This window comes from Macrobrachium rosenbergii, chromosome 51 (genome assembly GCF_040412425.1).
Source record: "Macrobrachium rosenbergii isolate ZJJX-2024 chromosome 51, ASM4041242v1, whole genome shotgun sequence".
NCBI classification, from domain to species: Eukaryota; Metazoa; Arthropoda; class Malacostraca; order Decapoda; family Palaemonidae; genus Macrobrachium; species Macrobrachium rosenbergii.
The window spans coordinates 31,832,774-31,860,579 of record NC_089791.1 but is presented as its reverse complement, the minus strand read 5'-3'; the positions used below and the strand labels follow the sequence as shown (position 1 = coordinate 31,860,579).

Genomic DNA, 27,806 nt, shown 5'->3' with positions numbered 1-27,806 from the left:
GCGGTTCCTTCGGGGTCCCTCGAAGGCGACCTGGTCCAGGGACCGTATGGAAAGGGCTCGGGACCGCGTCGAAAGTCAAGAAGAAGAAGGAGAAGAAGAAGAATGAGGAGGAAGGGAAGGACTGAGGAAAATCGGAGGAGAGGTCAAGTAACGGCAGGGGGAATCGAAAGTCAAGAAGAAGAAGAAGAAGAAGAAGAAGAAGAGGAGAGGAAGGAAGGCTGGAGAGGAAGTGGGGAAAGTATTTAGGAACAACGGAGGAGAGGGAAAGTTGCAGAAGGAGGAAAAAGCTGAAAGAGGAGGAAGAGGAAGAAAGAATGAGGCAAAACAGGGAGAAGAGGAAATGTAAGGAGAACTGGAGGACAAGTCAAGAAAAAGAAGTTTGCCAAAGGGAAATACGAAGGGAAGGGTGAAGAAAGTAAGGGAGAGAGAGAAAAGGGATTGCATATCCTTGAGTACAGAGGGAAATAAGAGAAAATGCGAGAAAAATGAAGGAATATTAATAGTAAAGGATGCATGGAATTTCGAAGAAAAAAAGAAGATAGACTGGTAGATAGACAGAAGAAAAGGAGGGAGACGTAAGGAGGAGGAGAGAAAGAAGAAGAAAAGCAGGAAGGAAATCAGGAGGAGGGGATATAGGAAGAGAAGTCTGAAGTAGTAAGATAGAGAAAGTAAAAGTAGGAAGTTTAATGTGAGGAGTAGTAGGGGATTAGGAGGGAGGTGGGGAATGGAGAAGGGGGGAGAGCCTGGAAGCTCCAGCAAAGGCCTGGAATCAGGTGTTCCAGCGAGGGAAATGTGTTGGCTTTCTCCTCGTTATGATCGCTGGAAACAAGCGCAGTCTCCATTGATCGTCTACGGTTTTTTTAAAGAGTTTTTTTTTTTTGGGGGTAATTGGCCCGACTCGGTGACCTCTTCAGAGGACCCCCCCCCTGCACCCCCCTAGTGAACCGAACCCGTCATTTTCGTTCCAGCTCCAAAATCCAGAAATGTCGCCAGGAAGGAATCCGTGATTCATTCTTTGGCACTGAATGCCCCCTAGGGGGGCAGTGCCGTCAGTGCGCCTCCAGTGGTTCCCTGTAGGTATTTTACTTAATAAGGCTCTTTGCAGTGTCTCTTCCTTAGACCCCTAGCTGCTGCAACCTCTTTTATTCCTCTTACTGTCCCTCCGTTCATATTCTCTTTCTTTCATCTTACTTTCCTCAACTCTCTCCTAACAGTTGTTTCACAGTGCCATTCATGTTTTAATAGAAGATAAATTTGAGTGAATTTTATAAGTGACTGTTTTTAGTTTTCTGTGAAGGAAAACTATTGTGCCAGCTTTGTCTGTCCGTCTGCACCTTTTTATGTCCGCACTTTTTCTGTCCGCCCTCAGATCTTAAAACTACTGAGGCTAGAGGGCTGCAAATTGGTATGTTGATCATCCACCTTCCAATCATCAAGCATACCAAATCGCAGCCCACTAGCCTCTGTAGTTTTTATTTTATTTAGGGTTAAAGTTAGCCATAATCGTGCTTCTGGCAACGATATAGACAGGCCACCACCGCGCCGTGGTTAAAGTTTCATTTCCCTCGGCGCATTTTTTACTTGTCTTTAAAGGCTACAAAACAGAGTTGATTTCATGCCAGGTTAAGATAGATTAAACCTAAAATAAAATATAAAATATTATCCAATAAAGTATGGGTTGGTTCATTTAAACCTGATTCCCTTTGTTGACCTGACAATTGAAATGTGTACTTAAAAATGTACTGACTGCAGTGGGTCGCAGCCTAGATGGAAAGTGGTATAGAGTTAAAAAGTCATACGAATTATATATATATATATATATATATATATATATATATATATATATATATATATATATATATATATATATATATATATATATATATATATATATATATATATATATATATATATATATATATATATATATATATATATATATATATATATATATATATAAGGCATCTCGGCACAAACCCTATGTTTATTTATATATAAAACTTACAAACAGGAATTTATCTATAAAATTCCGGAAGGAGCAAGAGAATTTATTCAAATAAATACCTCCTGGCTTTACAGAATTTATCATTACCATTGATATTCTCTGTATTCAGGGATATTAGTCCATTTTTCACTCATTTGGAATTATGTTAAAAAAGGTCTGTCAATCTAGATTAAGCCTTTGTCTTACAGAAAGACTAAAATGGGACTTTTTTTTCGCTCTTAATGACTTATTATGTCCTGGGGAAAAAGAGAACAGAAAATTGGAGTAAATTGATTCCGGTATTGTTAGGTTATGGGGAACAGTTCATAGTCCTTAATGATGTCATTATCCTTTTCTATATCTATAAGAAGGCAGGAAAGTTATAATGAATGTAATGCTGTAACTCTCTCTCTCTCTCTCTCTCTCTCTCTCTCTCTCTCTCTCTCTCTCTCTCTCTCTCTGAGTAAAATAAATTAACCTTAGGAAAGTTTTAATAAACGAGAAGTAAAGACATGACACGTGATCTCTCTCTCTCTCTCTCTCTCTCTCTCTCTCTCTCTCTCTCTCTCTCTCTCTCTCAGTGCCAATTCAGGATCTTTAAGATTAACTTTCTCTCTCTCTCTCTCTCTCTCTCTCTCTCTCTCTCTCTCTCTCTCTCTCTCTCTCTCTCTCTCTCTCTCTCTGCCAGTGCCACTTCAGGATCTTTGAGAGTAACTTTCTCTCTCTCTCTCTCTCTCTCTCTCTCTCTCTGCCAGTGCCACTTCAGGATCTTTGAGAATAACTCTCTCTCTCTCTCTCTCTCTCTCTCTCTCTCTCTCTCTCTCTCTCTCTCTCTCTCTCTCTCTCTCAGCAATAATCGCGACAAAGTTCATGGAAATAAATTTAGCCCCAGACGCGAAATAGTTGCGAATATTCTATTTCATTTCCATAATTTTAAGGCGAATAAGCAAAGTGACAGTTTGAGGAGATTGTTTACCTAATACGCGTCCAGGCCTAAGTTTGTGTTGTTTGAGAGATGTTACGCCTGCTGGACAGGTGAGGAGGAGGAGGTAGAAGAGGAGGAGGAGGAGGAGAATGAGGAGTAAGAGGAAGAGGAGGAGGAGGAGAAAAAGTAAAAGGAGGAGGAGGAGAAAAAGTAAAAGGAGGAGGAGGAGGAGAAAAAGTAAAAGGAGGAGGATGAGGAGGAGAAGTAAAAATAGGAGGAGGAGGAGGAAGAGAAGTGAAAGGAGGAAGAAGAAGAGGAGGAGGAGGAGGAGGAGGAGGAGAAAAAGTAAAAACAGGAGGAAAATGGAGGAGAAGTAAAAATAGGAGGAGGAGAAGGAGAAGGAGAAGGCGGAGGAGAAAGAGAAGTAAAAGGAGGAATAAGACGAGAAGAAGAAGAAGAAGAAGAAGAAGAAGAAGAAGAAGAAGAAGAAGAAAGAGATCGAGGAGGAGACACGGATAGAGAATAAGTGAGGAGAAATTTCAGGGGGGAGAAATGACGGAGCGAAAGGTGATCCTGAGAAAATAGTTGATCAAGAAAGATTTGGGTTTGAGAAGCGTAGATGAGGTGAGGAAGGCTGATAAAGGAAATGGTCTTTGAATGAGAAAATAAGGTAATTGGTTCTTGAATAAAGACATAAGGAAATTTCCTTTGAATAAGGAAGTTGGTTCTTGAGTAAGAAAATAAGGAAATTGGTCTTTGAATGAGAAAATAAAGAAATTGGTCCTTGAATAAAAAAATAGGGAAATTGGTCTTTGAATAAGGAAGTTAGTTCTTGAGTAAGATATAAGGATATTGGTCTTTGAAGGAGAAAATAAAGAAATTGGTCTTTGAGTAAGAAAGTAGGGAAATTGGTCTTTGAATGAGAAAATAAAGAAATTGGTCTTTGAATAAGAAAGTAAGGAAATTGGTCTTTGAAGAAGAAAATAAAGAAATTGGTCTTTGAATAAGAAAGTAAAGAAATTGGTCTTTGAAGGAGAAAATAAAGAAATTGGTCTTTGAATAAAAAAAAAAAAATAGGGATGCTGTCAGGGTGGACTTAGAGGTCGTATATATATATATATATATATATATATATATATATATATATATATATATATATATATATATATATATATATATATATATATATATATATATATATATATATATTTATATATATATATTTATACATATACAACTTATATTGGCAGATGAATTTCTTGTCAGATGTACCTGCTGATTCTGACACACCCCTCAATTGCGTAACTGACCCAAATCGAAGTCTATGAGATATATACTCGGCTGGATAAATAGGGGCGTAGCATTTCCCCCCTTCACCTGAAAAAGAGTAAGGAGTGTTTCAGACGTGAAGGGGAACCCCTGCGAAGTCACTGAATTGGACAGTCTGCTTCTCCCCTCCTCCTCCTCCTCCTCCTCCTCCTCCTCCTCCTCCTCCTCCTCCTCCTCCTCCTCCTCCTCCTCCTCCTCCTATACAAAAAAATATGTGTAGGGGCTCGAGTATGATGGGTGGTTGAGTGAAAAAAAGAAGGGGTAGGGTTGAGGGGTGGGGGGAAGGGTTAAGTTGGAGGGGAGGTGTAAGGGAACTTGAAGGAAAGTGAAAAAATGTTCCTCCTTCAACTTTTGTCCTATTTTTGTTAGAGTGTTTGTGTATATATATATATATGTGTGTGTGTGTATATACATATATATAGTGTATATATATATACATATATACATACACACATATATAAATAAAAGCCAATAAACAAATCAAACCCTTCATTCCTTCGTGGGGACACATTACAATCAGCGTCGAAGAACTGTACAAAAAAACAAAAGAGGACCTCTTTTGTAAGTTTCCTGTTCCTAGATACTCAGAAAGAAGGCTGAGGAAGAAGAGAGAGAGAAGGAGGAGGAGGAGGAGGAGGAGGAGGAGGAGGAGGAGGAGGAGGAGGAGGAGGAGGAGGAGGAGGAGGAGGAGGAGGAGGAGGAACAACAACCTCTCCCAAAAGGAAATATTATCCCCAACACGGGCATGTCAGAGTTTGGTACGGAAACAAAAGAAGCTCGTGGCCTGCGGTCTTCCTCTTCTTCTTCTTCTTGATTCTTCTTCCTCTCCTTCTTCTTCCCCTTCTTCAGCAGCAGCATCACAAACGCGGCCGCAATAGACGTCTTTTGTGGCATCTTCTTCTCCTTCTTCTTCTTCTTCTTCTTTTGTCCCTGCTCCGGCTCCGCCTGTTACTCTCACGTCGCGGAGGGGCCTTTTGAGAGAATCCTCCGACGGGTGTTGGGCGAATTTTAATCACGGCGGTGTTGGTGTTGGTAACTTTCGAGGAGCCGCGAGGCCAGGTCCTTCGGGGGAGGAAGAAGTAGTCAGTCAGTTCAGTGACACTTCCATGCGGGCGACGCCACTGCTTTCTTTTGCTCTTTTAACTTTCATTTTCACTTTCTGTCGGCCTTTCTTTGTGGGCTTCGCGAAGTCGTGTCTGGTGGTTTCTGATGTCGCGTCCTTATCCCCCGACATCTGCGCTTGTGTTTTGTCGTGGTGTTTTGTCTCTGTTCTTTCATGTTTTGTAGGTTGCTACAAATGGTCCTCGATCACTGGTTTCTTTTGCTGTTTTTCGACTTTCATTTTTACTTTCTATCAGTCTTTCTTTGTGGACTTCGCGAAGTCATGTTTCGTGGTTTCCGCTGTCGTGTCCTTTCGCCTCTTTTAGTGTTTTGTCTCTGTTTTTTCATGCTGCAAAGGGCAGTCGGTCAGTTCAACAACATATTCCTGCAAGGATTTTAGCATAAATAAATAAGCTACTGTGAGAATAACATTGAAAACGCTATAAGCATTTTCGTCAGTTACACTGGCATTGCGATTGAGTTCGTGTGCAAAGAATTTTTATGAATGTGCAAACAAGACCTTTATTCATTTCTCAGTTATAATTTACTTCTTTTATTTTCATGAGAAGATTCAATTGTTTTATGATCATTTTAAGACTTACACACTGTTCTTCACCTGTCAGTCCTCCTGTTATCTATATTTTTTTCTCCTCGCAAACTTCCCACACAATTGTTTGGTAAGAGGTAGAAATTGATCAACACAACCTCTTCTATGCCTAAACGAACACTGTTCTTCCCCTAGGAATCCTTCTGTTATCAATCTTAACATTTTCAGTCTGAACTCTCTATTCCTTCTGGACATTTCTGTCCTGTAGGACATCACCGATACCTCTTCCATGCCTGAGCCAACACTGTTTTTCCTCTATCAATCCTTCCATTATCAGTCTTACATTTTCAGTCAAAATCCCTCTATCAATCCTTCCATTATCAAACTTAACATTTCAGTCAAAACTTTCTATTCCTTCTGGACATTTCTATCCTGTAGGACATCAACGCAACCTCTTCCATGCCTGAACCAACACTGTTCTTCCCCTAGAAATCCTTCTATTATCAATCTTAACATTTTCAGTCAAAACCTTACTATTCCTTTTGGACATTTCTATTCTGGAGGACACAAAGTTTTGGCATCATTTATATCCATCCCCCATAACCCCCACCCCCTCTATTTTGGAATTGGCATGCAACTGTCACGGTACCCACGCCTGTCAAATCTGCTGTCAGGAAATTCCGCTTGTTACATAACACAGAGCGTATTTGCCTCGAAGTCAGAAAAATAACGGTTTTGATTCCCTAGTGGGAATAGTATGGGTCAGGGTTTGGAATGCCAGCTCAGCGAGTGTGTTAATGAATATAATTTCATTTATTTATTTATTTATTTATTTATTTATTTATTTATGTATTTATTTATTTATTTATGTATTTGTTTATTTGGAACTTCAGATCAGCAGTTAATGCGAAGATGCAATGCATTACTACAGTGATACAATTCTCCTTGTGTTTTAATCATTTACTTATACATTTTTCCTGTTCATTAATTTGTTAATTTATTTTTTTTTTTTAATAAATGATTCTTCTTTCTCTTTCCCATCTTTCTTTACTTTTCTGATGAACACCATAATATTCTTTGGAAGCTTGAATTTCAAGTCAATGGCCCTTCTGGTAGGCTTCTTCCATAAGAAAAGGGTTCATCTTCTGAATAATAATAATAATAATAATAATAATAATAATAATAATAATAATAATAATAATAATAATAATAATAATAATAATAATAAACCATATTCTTAGGAAGTTTGAATTTCAAGTCAAAGAATATGGTGTTCATTAGGAAGAAGTAAGAGGAGGTAAAGGGAATTACAGAAAGAAGATATCCCGCTTATTAAAAAAGAAAAAATAAATTAATAAATAAAAAATAGGTAAAATGCATTAAAATGCAAGGCGAATAGTCATAGGGTAGTAATGGATTGCACCGTCTCTTGAACATTTGATCGCGTATTTCAACCCACAATGTGATTATGTAGACACTCTCCTCTTTCCGCAAAATGAGATTAGTATGAACTCGCGATAGGAAATCAGTTCGATGCGCTGAGATGTAAAAATTCAATTAACAATAAGTTTTAGGCGAAGTGGGTAGCGCCGCGTTGCACGGAAGAGCTGTATAAACATGTATTCCCTACACCGTTGGGCTCTGGAACAGCCTGGACAGAGGGTGTTGTGCAATTGGAACTTCGGGAGTTCAAGCGGAGATGCAATGCCTTGCTACCCTATTCTTCTTGCGTTTTGATACGTTTTTAGCTATTTGTTGATTTATTGATTTCTTTTTCATTTTTAATAAGTGAGATCTCTTCTTTTGTGTTTCCTCTTACCTCCTCTTTACTTTTTTTCTAATAATAATAATAATAATAATAATAATAATAATAATAATAATAATAATAAGACTCGCAAACGTTCAGGAAGAACAAAAACGTTTTTGGTAAACATTTTCGTGGGAAAGATATCAGCAACGAGTAAAGATTTGGTGTTGTTTCTAAATGTGTTCACGAACAGTGGTGACACATTATTATTATTATTATTATTATTATTATTATTATTATTATTATTATTATTATTATTATTACTGTGAAATGGCAAGGAAAACTCCAAGAAAGTTATCTTATAACTCCATGTTGAATTGAATTCCTCTCAAACTTTTTCCTGGCATGTTATTATTATTATTATTATTATTATTATTATTATTATTATTATTATTACAACTCTCGTATTAAATAAACATGCCTTAATTGCCTTATTATTATTATTATTATTATTGCTATTCACAATTTCGTGAAAAACAATGAGTGGATTTTTATTACTCACATTATTATTATTATTATTATTATTATTATTATTATTATTATTATTATTTTATTTTATTTTATTTTATTTTTATTCTTTGCAGAAAATAACATACGTACATAAAAATATATTTTGCTTTAATTATTCATAGGCAGCCTCGCACCCTCTAGGGGTGCGAGCACCCTAGTTAAGAACCACTGACTTAAGGTCCCTTCCTTAGTCCCTAGGTGCTACAAACCCCTTTCATTCCTTTTACTGTGCCTCCGTTCGACTTCTCTAACCACCTAAGGTCCCTAGCTGGAAATTAGTTGTGTGCAACCTGTTTTTAATTTTCTGTAAAAGAAAACTATTGTGCCGACTTTGTCTGTCCATCCGCACTTTATCTGTCCGCCCTCAGATCTTAAACATTACTGAGGCTGGAGGACTGCAAATTGGTATGTTGATCATCCACCCTCCAGTCTTCAAACATACCAAATTGCAGCCCTCTAGCAGTTTTTATTTTATTTAAGGTTAAAGTTAGCCATAATCGTGCTTCTGGTAACGGTGTTTGATAGGCCACCACAGAGGCGTGGTTAAAGTTTCATGGGCCGCAGCTCAAACACAATTATACCGAGGCCACCGAAAGATAGATCTATTCTCGGTAGCCTTGATTATACGGCGTAGTGGCTGTACAGAAAACTCGATTGCGCCGAAGTGAATGACTTCATAATAGGTTCCAACGCTTGGCCTGTGGCCTAAGTTTTATATTCCATTCCATTCTATTCCATTCCATTCCTTAGGGAATGTGGCGACTCCAGCCTCTTGAAAAGTAGCAGATTATTTTTCCCTGAAACTCTGAAGAAAAGTTGCTTTGTTGTAATAAATGCATGAATATTATTTTTCCCAATTTTTGGAGGTACTCTTGTCGGTCAATAGTTGGCCCCCAGGGGGAACAAATTTGACAGAAATGGATCCAATATAGGTCACTATAATTAGCCAAAATAAAATCGTTTTGTTGATACAGATATTTCCAAAATTCTTGGATTTTCTGAATATAAATCATTTATCATTAGCAAGAATAAAATAATTTGGTTTATACTGCATATTCAAAAATTCCTTGATTTTCTTAATATAATTATAATAATTACCCAAAAAAAAGGTAATTTTCTTGACACACAATTTCCAAAATTTCTTGATATTTTTAATATGAATCACTTATAATTAGCCAAAATTAAGTGAGTTTTAATGATATATTTTCCAAAATTCATTGTTTTTCTAAATATAATATAATCTAAATATGGTAATTATAATTATATTATAATTACCCAAAATATGATAATTTTCTTGATACAGGCATTTCCAAAATTACATGATTTCCAGTGAAGCTACACTGGCGTGTTTTTTTTTTTTTTTTTTTAAGGGTAAAATCCCAACAAGTTAAGAGTTAATTTCTTTTTTCGTCTCGTCTGAAAAGTCGAGTTTAAATTGTTCACTTTCGCCTGAAAGCTTATTTGACAAATCACTCATTTTGGGGCCAAGAACAACTGACGTCTCTGTGCAAAGTTACGAAAAGTGAAAAAGCAATTTTTCCTTTAATTTTCCCGAAACATTTTCGCCGAAAAATGTCTTCCTTGTTTGGACTATGGAAGGAATAAAGAATTTTGGCCAAAGGCCAAGCGTTGGGACCTATGAGGTCAATCAGCGCTGAATGGATGATTGAGAATAGAAAGGTTTGAAAGGTGTAACAGGAGGAAAACCTCAAAGCAGTTGAACTGTGAATCTATTGTTAGGCGAGGATGGAAAGTAAGCTTGAAGGAAGAATAGCAACGGAGGTACAGTAAAAGGAATAAAAGGGGTTGCAGCTGGGACCGAAGGGACGCTGCAAAGAACCTTAAGTAATGCCTACAGTGCACCGCATGAGGTGCACTGACAGCACTAACCCCCCCCCCCACCTACGGTGGGTCTTAACCTTTCGTTTCTGAAGGAGCTTTCTACACTTAATCCACAGGGGGGTTTAGTGTCGTCAGTGCATCTCACGCGGTGCACCGTAGGCATTACTTTAGGTTCTTTGCAGCGTCCCTTCGGCCGCTAGCTGCAACCCCTTTCATTCTTTTTACCGTACCTCCGTTCATATTCTTCCTTCCATCTCGCTATCCACCCTTTCCTAACAATTGTTTCATAATGCAACTGCTTTGAGGGTTTCCTCCCGTTACACCTTTCAAACTTTTCTACTCTCAATTTCCCTTTCAGCGCTGAATGACCTCATAGGTCCCAGTGCTTGGCCTTTGGCCTAAATTCCGTGTTCCATTCCATTCCACAAAGTTTGAATAATAAAAATAACTGTTTGATAAAGTTGTTTCTCGGGTTTTTTGAAGTTGCTAACAAATTTTGTATTCAGCTTCATTCAGAATAATAATAATAATAATAATAATAATAATAATAATAATAATAATCATTAAATTGTGTCATTTACATTATTGTGGATTTTGATCATACAACAATATAAACACCATATCGTTAACTTTTTAATAATAATAATAATAATAATAATAATAATAATAATAATAATAATAATCCTCAATTATGTAAGGATATTGTATCATTTGAATGATTAAGGATTTTTATTATGTATCAGCTTAATCACAGAATTGTGAATTTTAGCAATAATAATAATAATAATAATAATAATAATAATAATTGAAATTCAAATTCAAATTCTTTATTTCAGCTGTAGAGCCATATACAAAATATTACAATAAAATAATAAAAGTTATATAGAAATATATTCGGAATAAAACAAAAAAAAATAAAAATGATAATAATAGATCTATATTATAGTTGTTCATCGTCCTTATGATTCGCTCTTTCACTTGATGTCTGTTATTGTTGTTATTAAATATTATTTGCTGAGTCTGTTATTATTATTATTATTATTATTATTATTATTATTATTATTATTATTATTATTATTATTATTATCTGAAGAGTCTATTATTATTATTATTATTATTATTATTATTATTATTATTATTATTATTATTATTATTATTATTATTATATTATACGTCTCAGTGTGTTGTTGTATACAATTTACAGTTTGGCTTTCCCCTGCCAAGCAGTCCGCAAGGCGGAATTGGTCTGTCGCCTGCAGTTTCGACGGAGGTCAGGTCATAGGATGACCCCTGTCACAGCTGATTCTCTCTCTCTCTCTCTCTCTCTCTCTCTCTCTCTCTCTCTCTCTCTCTCTCTCTTGGATAAATAGGCCTTCACAATTTCCCACCATGTCATTCCGGGGATAGGTTAATATATATATATATATATATATATATATATATATATATATATATATATATATATTTTTTTTTTTTTATATATATACATACATATATACAGTATATATATACATTTATACTTACACAAAACATAAAAGCTTTACTACACATGACCGTCAAACGAGCAAGGAATATAAAAAAAAAAAGAATAAAATCCGCCATCCCGTAATCCTGAACGGAGGTTGCTCGTTTCACCCAACTTTTCTACTCTCCGTTCATGAAGTCGAGATTGACTTCGCCAAATGCGTCTTGGGGGAAATCTGAAGCGACTTTAAACTACGGAAACTGAGTCTGTTTACTCGTCTAACAGTTTTTCTCTCCAGCGATTCTTCTTCTTCTCCTTCTCCTTCTTCTACTTCTACTTCTTCTTCTTCTTCTTCTTCTTCTTCTTCTTCTTCTTCTTCTTCTTCTTCTTCTTCTTCTTCTTCACACGTGGAAGTTCGCGGACGATAAATATAAAGTAGTAGTCGCTACGTATGTGGAAAGTTCCGCCATAATTTTTAAGTGGAATTACTGTCGACTCGTAGACGATTCGCTAAATCTTTTTCCACTTAGTGACCTTGGATTTGTACCAGTGTGCCGTTTCTAAAATCAGGTTCAATGCTACTATATATATATATATATATATATATATATATATATATATATATATATATATATATATATATATATATATATATATATATATATATATATCCTCAGGGATATTTGACCCAAAGCCTTGTGGAGTATTTGACCTGAGAGCTTTGTGGGGATATTTGGGGATATTTTGACCTGAGAGCCTTATAGGGTATTTTTGACCCGAGAGCCTCGTGGAGTATTTGACCCGAAAGCCTTATAGTAAAAATTTGACCCGGGAGCCTTATGGGAATATTTGACCCGAGAGCCTTATGGGAATATTTGACCCGAGAGCCTCGTGGGATATTTGACCCGAGAGCCTTATGGGAATATTTGACCCGAGAACCTCGTGGGATATTTGACCCGAGAGACTCGTGGAGTATTTGACCCGAGAGCTTTGTGGGGACATTTGGCCCGAAAGCCTAGTGGGATATTTGACCGAGGGCCTCGTGGAGTATTTGACCCGAGAGCTTTGTTGGGGGGATATTTGACCCGAGAGCCTTAGGGGGATATTTGACCCGAGAGCCTTAGGGAGATATTTGACCCGAGAGCCTTATGGGGATATTTGACCCGAGAGCCTTAGGGGGATATTTGACCCGAGAGTTTTGTGGGGACATTTGACCCGAAAGCCTAGTGGGATATTTGACCCGAGATCTTTGTGTGGACATTTGACCCGAGAAATTGTGGGATATTTGACCTGAAAGGCGTATGGCGACATTTGACCCGAGAACTTTGTGGGGGATATTTGACCCGAGAGCATCGTTGACAGTGCAAACGGAAATAATGCAAGTAGTTTCTTTACTCCCACGGGGCCAAATTTATTCTGCTGGCCCAAATACCTTCCGGGGTAATTAGCGCTGGCGAATATTACCATTCCTCCTGCAATGGCGGTGTTGTCTTTTTTTTTTTTTTTTTACTGCTTCTCTTGTGTTTTCCTGTCCTGTTATTTTACATTTTTTCAAATCACGGCTTTTATTGTTTTAAATGTTTTTTCTCTTTGGGTGTTTTTTTTTTTTTTTTTGCTTGTCTGTGTTTTTGTTTCGTTCTTATCCTTTTTCAGTTTTTTGTCTCAGATGTTTTTCAAATGTTTTTTTTTTTTGTCTTTGTGAACTTCGTCTTATTTTTTTAGTATTATTCCTTGTTTCTCTATGGATTTTTTATTTCGAACTTTTCTTAGTTTTTCTTTCAGGGTTTTTTTTTTGCTACTTCTCTGTATTTTTCTATTTAGCTTTTTTTATATTTTGTTATTTTTTTCATTTTTTATCGTTTCAGATTTCTTCTCTTTGTGCGTTTCATTTCATTTTTTAAATTTTTTTTTCATTATTTTTCTTTCAAATTGAATCCTTGTTTTTCCTTTTATGTTCCACTTCATTTCCTCTGTGTTTTCTTTGTTTTTCCTATTATTGTTTTTTTTTATTTTTCGTGTCTCCCATTGCTATGTCATTTATTCTTTCCTTCACCATTTATCATATTTATCTTATTCAGGATCATTATCTTTTGTCTTCCCACCGAACCGTGAAACCTAATCTCTAGCTTTCCTTTGTTCATCACAAATCATCTTTCCACCATGATCTTCACAGTAATCTTAACTTCAGCGTTCCTCTCCCGTTCCAGGAACTGTTCCGCAACGACCACAGAGTCACCCTCTCCCTGACCCGGCTCTCGGTCTCGGCGTCGGGTCAGTACAGGTGCGAGGTCATCGCGGAACACCCGAGTTTCCGAACGGAAACTGCCAACGCAGCAATGACCGTCCTAAGTGAGTAAGACTGATGTTTCTTTCCCTTTTCGTTAATTCTTACGAGGTTCGCAGGTTTTTTGTGGGATTGTGTAGACTCTAGACAATCCTGCAAAAACCTTTGAGCCTCTGAATCCCTCTAGACTCGAGAGGGATTCAGAGGCATAGTCTAGAGTGATTCAGAGGCATAGGACCTCTGACAGTAGAAATAGGTCGCAGGTTTTTGTAGGATTGTCTAGAGGGATTTAGAGGGTCACAGATTTTTGTAGGATTGTCTAGAAGGATTTAGAGCCATGGGACCTATGACAATAGAACAGTATAAACAGGTCACAGGTTTTTGCAGGATTGTCTAGAAGGATTAAGAGGATCACAGGTTTTTGTAGGATTGTCCAGATGGATTCAGAGAATCACAGGTTTTTGTAGGACTGTCTAGAACGATTCTGAGGGTCATATGTTTTTGTAGGATTGTCTAGAGGGATTAGAGGTCCTGGAATCCTCTGACAAAAGAACAATAGAAACAGGTCACAGATTTTTGTAGGATTGTCTAGAGGGATTCAGAGGCATAGGACCTCTGACAATAGAACAGTAGAAACAGGTCACGGGTTTTATAGGATTGTCTAGAGGGATTTAGAAGGTCACAGGTTTTTGTAGGATTGTCCAGAAGGATTTAGAGGCTCATGGGGTTTTGTAGGATTGTCTAGAAGGATTCAGAGGCACAGGACCTTAGACAGTAGAACAGTAGAAACAGGTCACAGGTTTTTGTAGGATTGCCTAGAAGGATTCAGAGGCACTTGTAAACAGATGATATAAAACAAATTAGGGTACATCTTCCGAAGACCTGTGCTCTGTCAGGTCATCTGTTTGTGATCATTTGGAAATGTACCAGAGAACCGAGAAACTAAATCGTTTTAGGTGAATTTCCGCTTATTTTATCTCTACCGCCTGCTTTATATCAAGACTCAGCTCAAGTTAGGAAAGACTGATATCCCCCTTCTCTATCACTTGGTTATGGCATTTTCTATTCTGTCCGTCACAGCAAATGCAGCATGTTTCATCCTCTCATGCATTTAATGAATAAGCCCCAGTGAATGGTGGTACGAGATTCGCCCCACGTCAGTCACCGGAAATTTTGGAAATGAAATCACGCGTGATATTGGGCAGCGTGTGGGACGCTCCGGAGAATCAATCTGTTCCTGTGACTTTTGTGGTTAACAGAGTTTCAGCTCGATTAGTTCAAGTAAAAGGGACGAGCTTTGTAATCTGACCTTTGGGGATGGGACGCCACTTGGTTTTAAGCCCGTCGTCGAACATTTGAAAGTTAATGTTGTAATCCTGTTTCAGATTCTCTATTCAAGGGGAAGTCTTTATGGCCTTGATGATTTGTGAAGGAATGAACCCATCTCCCATCTCGTTGCAGGACAGAACCAATCCTGTTTTGACAGATTCTCTCCCATTCAAGGAAGAACCATTTTATAAACAACCAGGACAGAACCATTTTATAAACATCGGACATGAAGCCACAACTTATGTTTTATTATCTTCCTCTCTCTCTCTCTCGTTGACCAGGACACAACCATCTCTCCCGTTGATCTCTCAGAACTCTCAGGACAGACTCATCTCTCTCTTGACCAGGACTATTTTATAAACTCCCATCCCGTTGACCAGGACAGAACTTGAAGGACTCATCTCCCATCTCGTTGACCAGGACAGAACCATTTTATAAACATCTCCCATCTCGTTGACCAGGACAGAACTAATGCTTTTTAGCACGAGGCCAGGACAATTTAACCAAGGAGCTGTTTTATTATCTTCCTCTTGGTGAATTTTAATGGATGTCTCAGCCTCGTTGATCAGGACAGAATTATTTTATAAATATCTCCCATCTCGTTGATCAGGACAGAACCATTTTATAAATATCTCCCATCTCGTTGACCAGGACAGAACCATTTTATAAACATCTCCCATCTCGTTGACCAGGACAGAACCATTTTATAAACATCTCCCATCTCGTTGACCAGGACAGAACCATTTTATAAACATCTCCCATCTCGTTGACCAGGACAGAATTATTTTTAAATATCTCCATCTCCATCTCGTTGACCAGGACAGAACTATTTTATAAATAATTTCCATCTCGTTGATCAGAACAGGACTGTTTTATTATCTTCATCTTGGTGAACTATTTTATAAATTTCCCATCTCCTTGACCAGGACAGAATTATTTTATAAACACCTCCCATCCCGTTGATCAGGACAGAACCATTTCATAAACACCAGGCCAACCGGGCCGTAAGCGACGGACTCAGCCGCGAATACAAAAATAACGAAACAGTCGGAGAGTCAGATTGAAAAGGATTTTGTAGCCGATGCAGTTTTGTCAGACGAAGTTCCCCGGAGCGCTAATTCCGAAACAATTCAATTTGTAATAAAACGAATTGTTTGGGCTTATGCAGAACAGGGCAGCAGTTCAGCGGCGTTTATTGCATTCGAACAAGGATTTCTGGGTTTTTTTATTATTTTTTTTTATTTTATTTTTAGTTATTGCTTGTTGTGGTTTTAGGCTGTATATAAATATTGGACGAGTGAGGTACATTTCGAAATGTTATTAGATACAGACATCTGTAATTGATTTATTTAGATATTCAAGTGTTTAGTATTATAGGTATGTAAGTGGCGATTTCAATTAAATTTGCCTTTTGTTCTCATTTTCTAGTTTTCTGTAAAAGAAAACTATTGTGCCGGCTTTTGTGTGTCCGTCCGCACTTTATTCTGTCCACCCTCAAATCTTAAAAACTACTGAGGCTAGAGGGCTGCAAATTGATATGTTGATCATCCACCCTCCAATCATCAATACATACCAAATTGCATCCCTCTATCCTCAGTAATTTTTATTTTATTTAAGGTTAATTTAGCCATAATCGTGCTTCTGGCAACGATATAGGATAGGCCACCAAAGGGCCGTGGTTAAAGTTTCATGGACCTCGGCCCATACAGCATTGTACCGAGACCACCGAAAGATAGATCTATTTTCAGTGGCCTTGATTATACGCTGTAGCGGCTGTACAGAAAACTCGATTGCACCGAAGAAACTTCGGCGCATTTTTTTACTTGTTTTTTACTTTCGTTTCTTGAACGGTTTTGTATGTCTGGGATCATTATTGTTAATTTTATTATACGTCGTCTAGTTATTTTCATAAATCTCGTCATTGGGAATAAGGAAAAATATATGTGTGTGTATATATATGTGTATATATATATACATATATATATATATGTATGTATATGTATGTATTTATAATTCCTCCGTGTCTCTTCACCGCGATTGGATTTGAATGTTTAACTATACTCATATATGTGTTTTGTCATGAACAGATGCGTGTTTCCCTTATCCATGATTTCAGATTACACTAACAGGCGCACACGCGCGCCTTTTACACACACATACACACACATATATATATATAGTATATATATATATATATATATATATATATATATATATATATATATATATATATATATATATATATATATATATAATATATATATATACAATATATTTACATACACGCTCTGCTTGATCGTATGCACGTATGTATACGTATACATTACCACTCATGCTTGTATTTTCATATTTACAAATTCACACGAACAATAATTCTTACACAAACAGACAGTAAGAACGCAAGAACAAATAGCCAAAGCCCCTCTTGCTTGGTGGGCCAATCCCCACCCCCTTTGCCCTGAATTTGCTTACTCTCTCTCTCTCTCTCTCTCTCTCTCTCTCTCTCTCTCTCTCTCTCTCTCTCTCTCTCTCTCTCTCTCGCAATTTCATTCCGGTCCCCCCAAAAGACCCAGGCAGCAATTTCACTGAAAGTTTTTTAAGGCAATTACGAGAGCCACGAATTATATTCCGCTCGTTTATCAATGAGGCTTCAAAATGGTTCCTTTCATTCTTTTTTTTTTTTCATTACCGTCAAATCTAGATTAACTTACGCGACCAATCGAGTTAGGTAAACAATGCAGGACGGCTGCGATGACCGCAGATGATAATGTGTTTTCGCTTCGCTCTCTGGAGAAAATTCATGGTTCTGGAAATGGCGAGGAGCGTCGTGTAAATCAAGGCTTACCCCAAGGCCACGAGAGAGACAAGGTCTACTCCAAGGCCCAGAGAGACAAGGTTTACCCTAAGGTCCAGAGAGACATGGTTTACCCTAAGGTCCAGAGAGACAAGGTCTACCCCAAGGCCCAGAGGGACAAGGTCTACCCCAAGGCCCAGAGAGAGACAAGGTCTACCTCAAGTCCCAGAGAGAGACAAGGTCTACCCCAAGGCCCAGAGAGAGACAAGGTCTACCCCAAGGCCAAGAGAGACAAGGTCTACCCCAAAGCCCTGAGAGACAAGATCTACCCCAAGGCCCAGAGAGAGACAAGGTTTATCCTAAGGTCCAGAGAGACAAGGTCTTCCCCAAGGCCCAGAGAGAGACAAGGTTTATCCTAAGGTCCAGAGAGACAAGGTCTTCCCCAAGGCCCAGAGAGAGACAAGGTTTATCCTAAGGTCCAGAGAGACAAGGTCTACCCCAAGGCCCAGAGAGACAAGGTCTACCCCCTAGGCCAAGAGAGACAAGGTCTTTCCCAATTGGGTGGAGTCGCCTCCCACCTGGGGTAACTTCCCACGTAGAGCGATGACAAGTATCTTAGGTCCAGAGCACACAAGCTCTTCCCAAGTCACCTGCTGACGCAAATAATCAGGTAGACAAAGCTTCCCCTTTTTTCTGTGTAACAAATTTATATATATATATATATATATCTTCCCATAGGCCCATAGAGATATATGTATGTGTGTGTGTGTGTGTGTGTGTGTGTACTGATAGTTAATAGTTAGATAGTTACTGTGTTACTCGTCAGTATTGATAAAATCATCCCCATAGCTATGATTGTTCCTTGATAGTTCAGATGGTTCCCCTGACCCAGCAGACAGCAAACTAATCAAATCCTCCCTTCATCCTCCCCTCCCCTCCTCCTCCCCCTTTATCCTGGGATTTATAATTACAGTTCATGATTAGAGACCATCGTTCTCAAGTCGCCATTAGATCCCAGCGCCGCCTATTAATAGGGATAATGGGACAGTCTCAGGTGAAAATAAACCTAGTGAACCTACGACCTTCTGGCCCCCTCCTCCTCCTCCTCCTCCTCCAGAGAGACAATAAACCAACCCCTCCAACAAGTTTCCCCCCCAGCATCTTCCCCATACCCCCAGAGAGAACCTTTCCTCTCTCGGTTCAGATTTCTCTTTCCATTCCTCTCCACCATCTTTAGTCATTCTTTCTCCTTTTCATTCTGTTCAGTCACCAGTCTTATTCTTCAAGGTTTCCTCCATCCTCCTCCTCCTCCTTCCTCCTCCTCCTCCTCCTCCTCCTCCTCCCTCCTCCTCCTCCTCCTCCTCCTCCTCCTCCTCCATCTATACAAAGCCTTCTTCTTTTCCACCATCTTCCCTCTCTCCCTCTCTCTCTCTCTCTCTCTCTCTCTCTCTCTCTCTCTTCCCCATCTTTCAGAGAAACCATGTTTACCAAGGTTCCTTCATTATTTATCAGAGCCTATCTAAATCCAAGGCCCAGAGGGATCAGTTTACCTTTTAGGCCCAAACGAGGGTTTACCTGGTCCAGAGGTGGGTCTACCCAATTGGGTGTTCGCCTCCCACCTTTTCGGACCTGACTGGAATGACGTATCTTAGAGATTCACTTTATCATTACAGAAAGTCACCTGATGTTTTAAGTAGCTCAAAGCTCTTTTTTCTGGTAACAGAAATCTTGATGTTACAGGGTCTGGAAATATATATTTTTATTTCAGAAATTCAGAATATATATATATATATGTGTCGTGTGTAATCATGTGTGTATGACCTGGGTCATGTGTGTGTTTGAGAACATCAGTTAATGATTATGTATTTTCCTGTTTTGATAAATCATCACAGACTATGAATGTTCCTTGACAGACAGGTAGCTTGGTGATTACCTGACCAATATCAAACAAATGATACCTTTCCTCCCCCTATTGTATCCTTATTCCTCCTGGACATTTATAGGTACAGTTCATGATTACAGAATATCAAAAGTCGCCATATTTTTCCTTGTACTGTATCCCCTTACAGACAATCGGACAGACAGCTTCTGATTACAGAATATCAAACAGGTGATACTTTTCCCCCTCCTCCTCCTGTCCTCCTCCTCCAGACAATAAACAAACAGACAGGTAAGTTCCCCCTCCCGATCTACAGAATATCAAACCTTTCCTCTCACTTCCTCATTGTATTTCCATTCCAGACAAACCATCTTTACAGACATTCTTTCTTACAGAATATCTGTTCAGGTCATACTTATTCTTCCCTCCTTCCTCCATCCTCCTCCCTCCTCCTCAATGAGACAGACTCCTCTCTCCTGGCAGAATATCAATTAGATGATACTTTTCCCTATATTGTATCCCCTCCTCCTCAGATCTAGACAAAACAGAGACAGATAGCATCTCTGATTACAGAATATCAAATCTCTGATACTTCTTCCCTCTACTCTCTCTCCTCTCTCTCTTCCCCAGACAAACAGTAAACCAGATTCCTTCCTTCATTACAGAATATCAAACCAGGTGATATCAGTTGCCCTTTATTGTAAACCCCCTTCTGTCAGACAGACAAACAGAGACGACCTCTTCGGATTTTTGGAATATCAATCTGGAATTTCCCTGACGTTTTGTATTGCTTCAGGAAAGGCTTTTGATCTGCGAACAACTTTTTCTCTGTAAATGTCAATCGCCATAATCATCTGTTTGACCTGATTCATACTCAATAAGATTTGTGCCCTTGTACTGTAACACTTGAGCTCAGGCAATCAAACAGCAAGCAGCTTGATTACAGAATATCATGGAGCTTTTCCCAAAAGATGACCTCAGGTCAAACGAATAACATGACCGTTTGACCTTCTGGAAACCCTGACTGAATGGCGACTTGTTATGCCGACATTTAATGTTTCCGCACGAGAAAAATATATTGCAGACATTTCAAACATTCAACATCTCAGGCACTTAACATTTTTCCTTGTACATTTCCTGGACAATCAGACAGACAGCTTCTGATTACAGGAGATGAAAATGGTGATGACTTTTCCCTTTTGTTTTCCCCCTATGAAATCAAACAGATTGGTAGCTTTGTTTGAATATCAAACAGGTAATCTGTCCGAACTTTTTCTCCACAGACAAACAATCTGTCCACACTTTTTCTGTCCAGAACTTTTCTGTCCACACTTTTCTGTTCCCTTTTTTGTATCCCTTATTCTGTCCGACAATGAGACTGACACACTTATTCTGTCCAAATATTTCTGTGATACTTTTTTTTCTGTCCCACTTTTTCAGACAAACAGAGACACTTATTCTGTCCAGAATATTTTCTGGTGATACACTTTTCTGTCTCTATCCCCCTTCAGACACAAACTTATTCAGACAGAACTTTTTTTACTGTCTGCACTTTTCTGTCTTCACTTTTGATCTGTCCGCAACTTTTTCTGTAAACATATATTTTGTCCACACTTTTTCCCTATCTGCACTTTTCTCAGTTTTCAAAAGCAAGCAAGTTATTCACACATGAACTCCCTCTGTCACAAGATGACCTTTCTGTAACATGACCGTTTTCCTTCTGTGACTGAATGGCGACTTTTTCTGTCCACACTTAATTTTGTACACAAAAATATTCTGTCATTTCAACTTTTTCTGTCTCAGGCACTTAACTTTAACTTTTCTCCTCCACATTTTTTTGTCCGGGGAACTTTTTTTCTGACGTCTCTTTTTCTGTCCGCATTTTTGAACAAAGTTTTTCTGTCGAACTTTGTTTTTCTGTCCACACTTTTTCTGTCCGCACTTTTCTGTTGAAACTTTTCTTCTGTCCAACTTTTCTGTCAGAAACTTTTCTGTCCACACTTTTTCTGTCACTTTTTCTGTCCACACTTTTTCTGTCCGCACTTTTCTGTCCGCACTTTTTCTGTTGAAACTTTTTCTGTAAACACTTTTCTGTCCACACTTTTTCTGTACACACTTTTCTGTCCGCACTTTTTCTGTTGACACTTTTTCTGTCCGCACTTTTTCTGTCCAAACTTTTTCTGTCCGAACTTTTCTGTCCACACTTTTTCTGTCCGCACTTTTCTGTCCGCACTTTTTCTGTCGAAACTTTTTCTGTCGAAACTTTTTCTGTCCACACTTTTTCTGTCCGCACTTTTTCTGTCCGAACTTTTTCTGTCCGAACTTTTTCTGTCCACACTTTTTCTGTCCGCACTTTTTCTGTTGAAACTTTTTCTGTCGAAACTTTTCTGTCCACACTTTTTCTGTCCGCACTTTTTCTGTTGAAACTTTTTCTGTCGAAACTTTTCTGTCCACACTTTTTCTGTCCGCACTTTTTCTGTACACACTTATTCTGTCCGAACTTTTCCTGTCCACACTTTTTCTGTCTGCACTTTTCCTGTCCGCCCTCATATCTTAAAAACGACTGAGGCTAGAGGGCTGCAAATTGGTTTATTGATCACCCACCCCCAATCATCAAACATACCAAATTGCAGCCTCTTAGCCTCAATAGTTTTTATTTGATTTAAGGTTAAAGTTAGCCATAACCATGCATCTGGCAACGATATAGGACAGGCCACCACCAGACCGTGGTTAAAGTTTCATGGGCCGCCAGTAACACAGCATTATACCAAGACCACCGAAAGATAGATCTATTTTCAGTGGCCTTGATTACGCGCTGTACAGAAAACTCAATCGCGCCGAAGGAACTTCGGCGCATTTTTTACTTGTTTGAAATGTCATCACTCATACTTTCATCTCCAGTTGATGATTCAACCTCTGATGGATGAATGAATGAAGGGACTGTTTATTACCCATCTGGTTTTTTTTTTTCAGTTTTTTTTTTTTTTGTTATTTGATCATTCATGAAAGCCATTTCGAAGGGGGGAGGGGAAGGGGAAGGGGGAGGGGTTAATTTGAGACTAATTTAATCCTTTGTCATGATTCACCCTTTTGATTCCATCATCGTTTCTGTCTGTGAGTTCTAGTGAGGAAGATTTCCATGTATCTGAATGTGTATAGTGGGATACGTGTGTATGCATGTATATGTCTATGTATGCATATATATACATATATATATATGTATATATATATATACATATGTTTATTTATATGTATATATATAAATATTTATATATATATATACATATATTTATTTATATGTATATATATAGATATAGATATTTATATATATAAATTATATGTAAATAAGATATATATATTTATATATATATATGATACATGTGGAAATAAACATATATATATATATATACATATATATACACATATATATATATATATATATATATAGAGAGAGAGAGAGAGAGAGAGAGGGAGGGGGCTGGGGAAGGACCCTCGCAAATCAGATTTCACAACTGCTCCTACCCCGAAGCATCCGTCAAAACATATGACAACCGGGGGGGGGCCCCGCCCCCCCACAACGGAGGTTTGATACATTTGAACAGCCCGACCGTTAAACTTTATGCGGCTGGAGATGAAAGCAGTTTAACCTACATCGACGCATTATTAATTCCCCATTTTATTCGACTCTCAATTAGGCGGAGGTTCAGCGAATTCCCTTCAACTGCGGGATATCAAAGATTTGCCCGCTATAGAAATCGGTGCGGGAGGAATGACGACAAAAACCACTTTGTACGCCCACCTGAATGGCTCTGTTTTCCTACAGACTGTTGGAAATAATTGCAGGGCGAGTGAATAAATGATATTTGAGCGTCCCTCTGCCCGCGCTCTGACCTCAGGGATCGGTTGACCTGACGAGTGCAAATTTTCGAGGCGGAAAGACTGAGTCACTGGAAATCCAGGAAGTATGTAATATTTGATCTCCTTGGCCGTCAGTGCACCTCACGCGGTGCGACTGTAGGCATGGCCTTCCATGTCCCCTAGCTGCTACAACCCCATCCAATTCTTTTACTGTGTCTCCGTTCATATTCTCTTTCTTCCGTCTTACACGCCATCCTCTCCTGACAGTTCTTTCCTATGCAACTGCTTTGAGGTTTTCCTCCTGTTACACCTTTCAAACCTCTTGCCCTCAATTTTCCTTTCAGCGCTGAATGACCTCATAGGTCCCAGCGATTGACCTTCGGCCTAAATTCTGTGTTCTGTCTATTTATGTTTGAATGTCCTTCTGTCCGCATTCTGACCTCAGGGATGGGTTGACCTGATGAGTGCAAATTTGAAAAGCAAAAGGGAGACCGTTTCGTGTTGGAACTTCGGAAGTTCAAGCGAAGATGCTATGCATTACTACCCTAATACTATTCTCCTGCGTTTTAATACATTTTTATTTATTTATTTATCTATTTATTAATTTATTATTTATTAATTTTTCTTCTTTTTTGATAAGTGAGATCTTTTCTTTCTGTATTTCCCTTTACCTCTTCTTACTTCTTCCTGATGAACTCCTTAATATTCTTTGGAAGCTTCTTAAATTTCAAGTCAGTGGCCCCTTTGGTGGGCTTGTTCCATATGAATAGGGTTCATTCCATAATAATAAAAATAATAATAATTCATAATAATAATGAATAATAATAATAATAATACTAATAATAATAATATAATAATAAATCACCTTCTTTGGTAATAATAATAAATAATAATAATAATAATAATAATAATAATAATAATAAATAATAATAATAATAATAATAATAATAATAATAATACCATATTTTTGGAAGCTTGAATTTCAGGTCAGTGGCCTCTTTGGTGGTCTTGTTCCATATGGATAGGGTTCATCTTCTGAATAATAATAATAATAAAATAATAATAAAATAATAATAATACATAATAAAATAATAGGGTTCATCTTCTGAATAATAATAATAATAATAATAATAATAATAATAATAATAATAATAATAATAATAATAATAATAATAATAATAATAATATTGTTCCTCCAGAAAGCATGAATCATTTAAATATTTTCAAAAACTCTTAATGATGACCTGACCTCGTAAGCTTAACATTTTAGAACCAAACTGAGAGACTTGACCAGAGGAACCATCTTTACCCCAATAAATTTGGCATTTTTTCTGACTTTGGGACAACTTTGGCATAAATCTGTGTCCATCTCTTAGCAAAAATACAATAGAATTATTTCATGATTTTTTCTTAAACTTATTTTTTAAAAGAAGTTCAATATTCTCAAAACCATCCAAGACAACAATAAATAATAATAATAATAATAATAATAATAATAATAATAATAATAATAATAATAATAGGGATATAAACATGATAATAGAATTAATAATTGTCGTATGACAGAGAATTATCTCTTAAATGGGCACATACCAATGGGGGGGGGGAGAGAAGGGGTTGGGATTACCTCATCGAGGCTTTTCCGTGTCAGAATTGACTTTGGATTTTGATACGAGGTGTCAGGTCAAGTCAGAGGTTAGAGAATTCAGGGTTAAGTGCCCAGTCCTCATCTTTCAATTAACAGAGAGAGAAAAAATTCAGGGTTAATTTCCCACTTTATTTCCTCATCTTTCAATTAACCGAGAGAGAGAGAGAAAATTTAGGGTTAAAATCTCACTTTATTTCCTCATCTTTCAATTAACCAGAGAGAGAGAGAGAGAGAATTCAGGGTTAATTGCCCACTTTATTTCCTCATCTTTCAATTAACCAAGAGAGAGAAAAAAAAGAATTCAGGGTTAAATCCCACTTTATTTCCTCATCTTTCAGTTAACCAAAAGAGAGAGAGAGAGAGAGAGAGAATTCAGGGTTAAAATCTCACTTTATTTCCTCACTTTTCAGTTAACCAAGAGAGAGAGAGAGAGAGAGAGAGAGAGAGAGAGAGAGAGAGAATTCAGGGTTAAAATCTCACTTTATTTCCTCATCTTTCCATTGACCAAGAGAGAGAAAGAGAGATTTTAAGATCAAGTTCCCACTTTATTTCCCTAACTTCCAATTGACCAAGAGTCAGAGAAAGAGAGAGAGAGAGAGAGATTTGAAGTCTAACCTGCCACTCTATTACCCCCAACTTTCATTTGACCCAGATTAAAAGCCGAATGCATTATTAACCTTTCAAATTTCCAGTGACAAAAAAAAAAATCATTGGCCGTTTAATTTCCGGAAAACAGTTATTCCTTTTTTATATTTTTTTATTTTTATTTTTTTTATGAAAGGACGAAATGCCGGCCTTTAAATTTGCTTTATTTATTTGGAATGTAGATGTCATGGATCCAATTTGGTAAATTTACTATTATTATTATTATTATTATTATTATTATTATTATATAGATGTCATACATACATATATATATATATATATATATATATATATATATATATATATATATATATATATATGTGTATATATGTGTGTATGTGTGTGTATATATGCAGTATAATATATATAAATATATATATATATACACATATACACACCTCCATACGTTTGTGTGTTTATAAACTCAAACTCCTATCAGCTCCTTCAGCCCTTCGTCAGTTCATGCTGCAGTTGGAGGGTGGGGGGCGGTGGGGGGGGTGAAGGGAAAGTTTCTACTCTTTCAATCCGCTATTTATACTAGAAGGTCGCCAAAGGCCTTTTACATCCAGCGACCAAGCTACTAACGCCGAGGCGGCGGCCTCACGATGATTGCGTCATCGACACGGAGCTAAATTTAGCGAGGGTTTTAATTTAGCGACCGGTTTGAGTCGACGTTCAGAGCCGCGGAATCGCTTTACAAAAATGTAAACAAGAGGCGCTCGGTAACGCACCGCTATTCTGGAGACCTGTTATAGAGCGGTGATTAGAGTGATCGCTTACGTGTTTTCCCGTGAGCTGGACCTGACTAAGCCTTAACCAGGTTCTAAAAATAGGAGGTTCGGTGACTAAATGGCGGTATTCGATTTTGGTTGAGTTGAAAAGGGATGATGTTCTAATTGAAGCGGTAAATGCGAACACTGGGTGGAATTATATTAAATGAGTTGTGTTTACATAATGTTTATGTATATATATATATATATATATATATATATATATATATATATATATATATATATAGAGAGAGAGAGAGAGAGAGAGAGAGAGAGAGAGAGAGAGAGAGTATTAAAATATTCCATTATACATAGAGATAGATAGATGGTAGATGTATAGACAAATATATTAAGTAGATAGATAGATGTATAGATAATAGATAGACAGATATATATATATATATATATATATATATATATATATATATATATATATATATATATATATATACAGGAAAGTAATAAGATATTCCATTTACATATAGATAGATAGATGGGTAGATGTGGAGATAGATAGATAGATAGATAGATAAATAGATAGATGTATAGATAATATCGAGACAGATACATACACATATATATATATATATATATATATATATATATATATATATATATATATATATATATATATATATATATATATATACAGGAGAGTATTAAATAGATAGATAGTAGATGTATAGAAGATAGATACATAAATAAATAGACAGATAGACAGATAAATGTACACTCATCAAACAGACAAATACATATAGACATTATACAAAAGACCTCCGCAACAGCCAACCTGAACAGGGAAATTACGACTTCATAATAACAGTTCCGACCACCAGCGTCGATGATGGCCGGAGGGACGAGACCGAGCCGATCACTTCCGATTCATGACCCCGGACAGAGGTGACCGCATCGGAGGTGACCGCATCAATCCATGACGTTTATACATATTCGGACAATGGATAATTCCGCGGTTTTCGAATGGCGGTCTCTATGACACTCGTATTTCAAGTTAGCGTTTATCGCCCGTGGAGCTGTCTCAGTCCCCCCCTCCTCGAGTTTGATGACCCTGTGGGGAGGGGAGGGAGGGGG

General features: G+C 37.6%; 1 protein-coding gene across 2 annotated transcripts in view; it reads left to right on the top strand.

The window, feature by feature from the left end:
• LOC136833290 (uncharacterized) overlaps positions 1-27,806 on the top strand; it is a 289,147-nt gene that overhangs the window by 167,522 nt on the left and 93,819 nt on the right. For both annotated transcript variants that reach the window (XM_067095228.1, XM_067095229.1), the window contains exon 4: positions 13,718-13,859. In XM_067095228.1, the coding sequence (XP_066951329.1) occupies positions 13,718-13,859 (142 nt within the window). The remainder of the gene's footprint in view (positions 1-13,717; positions 13,860-27,806) is intronic.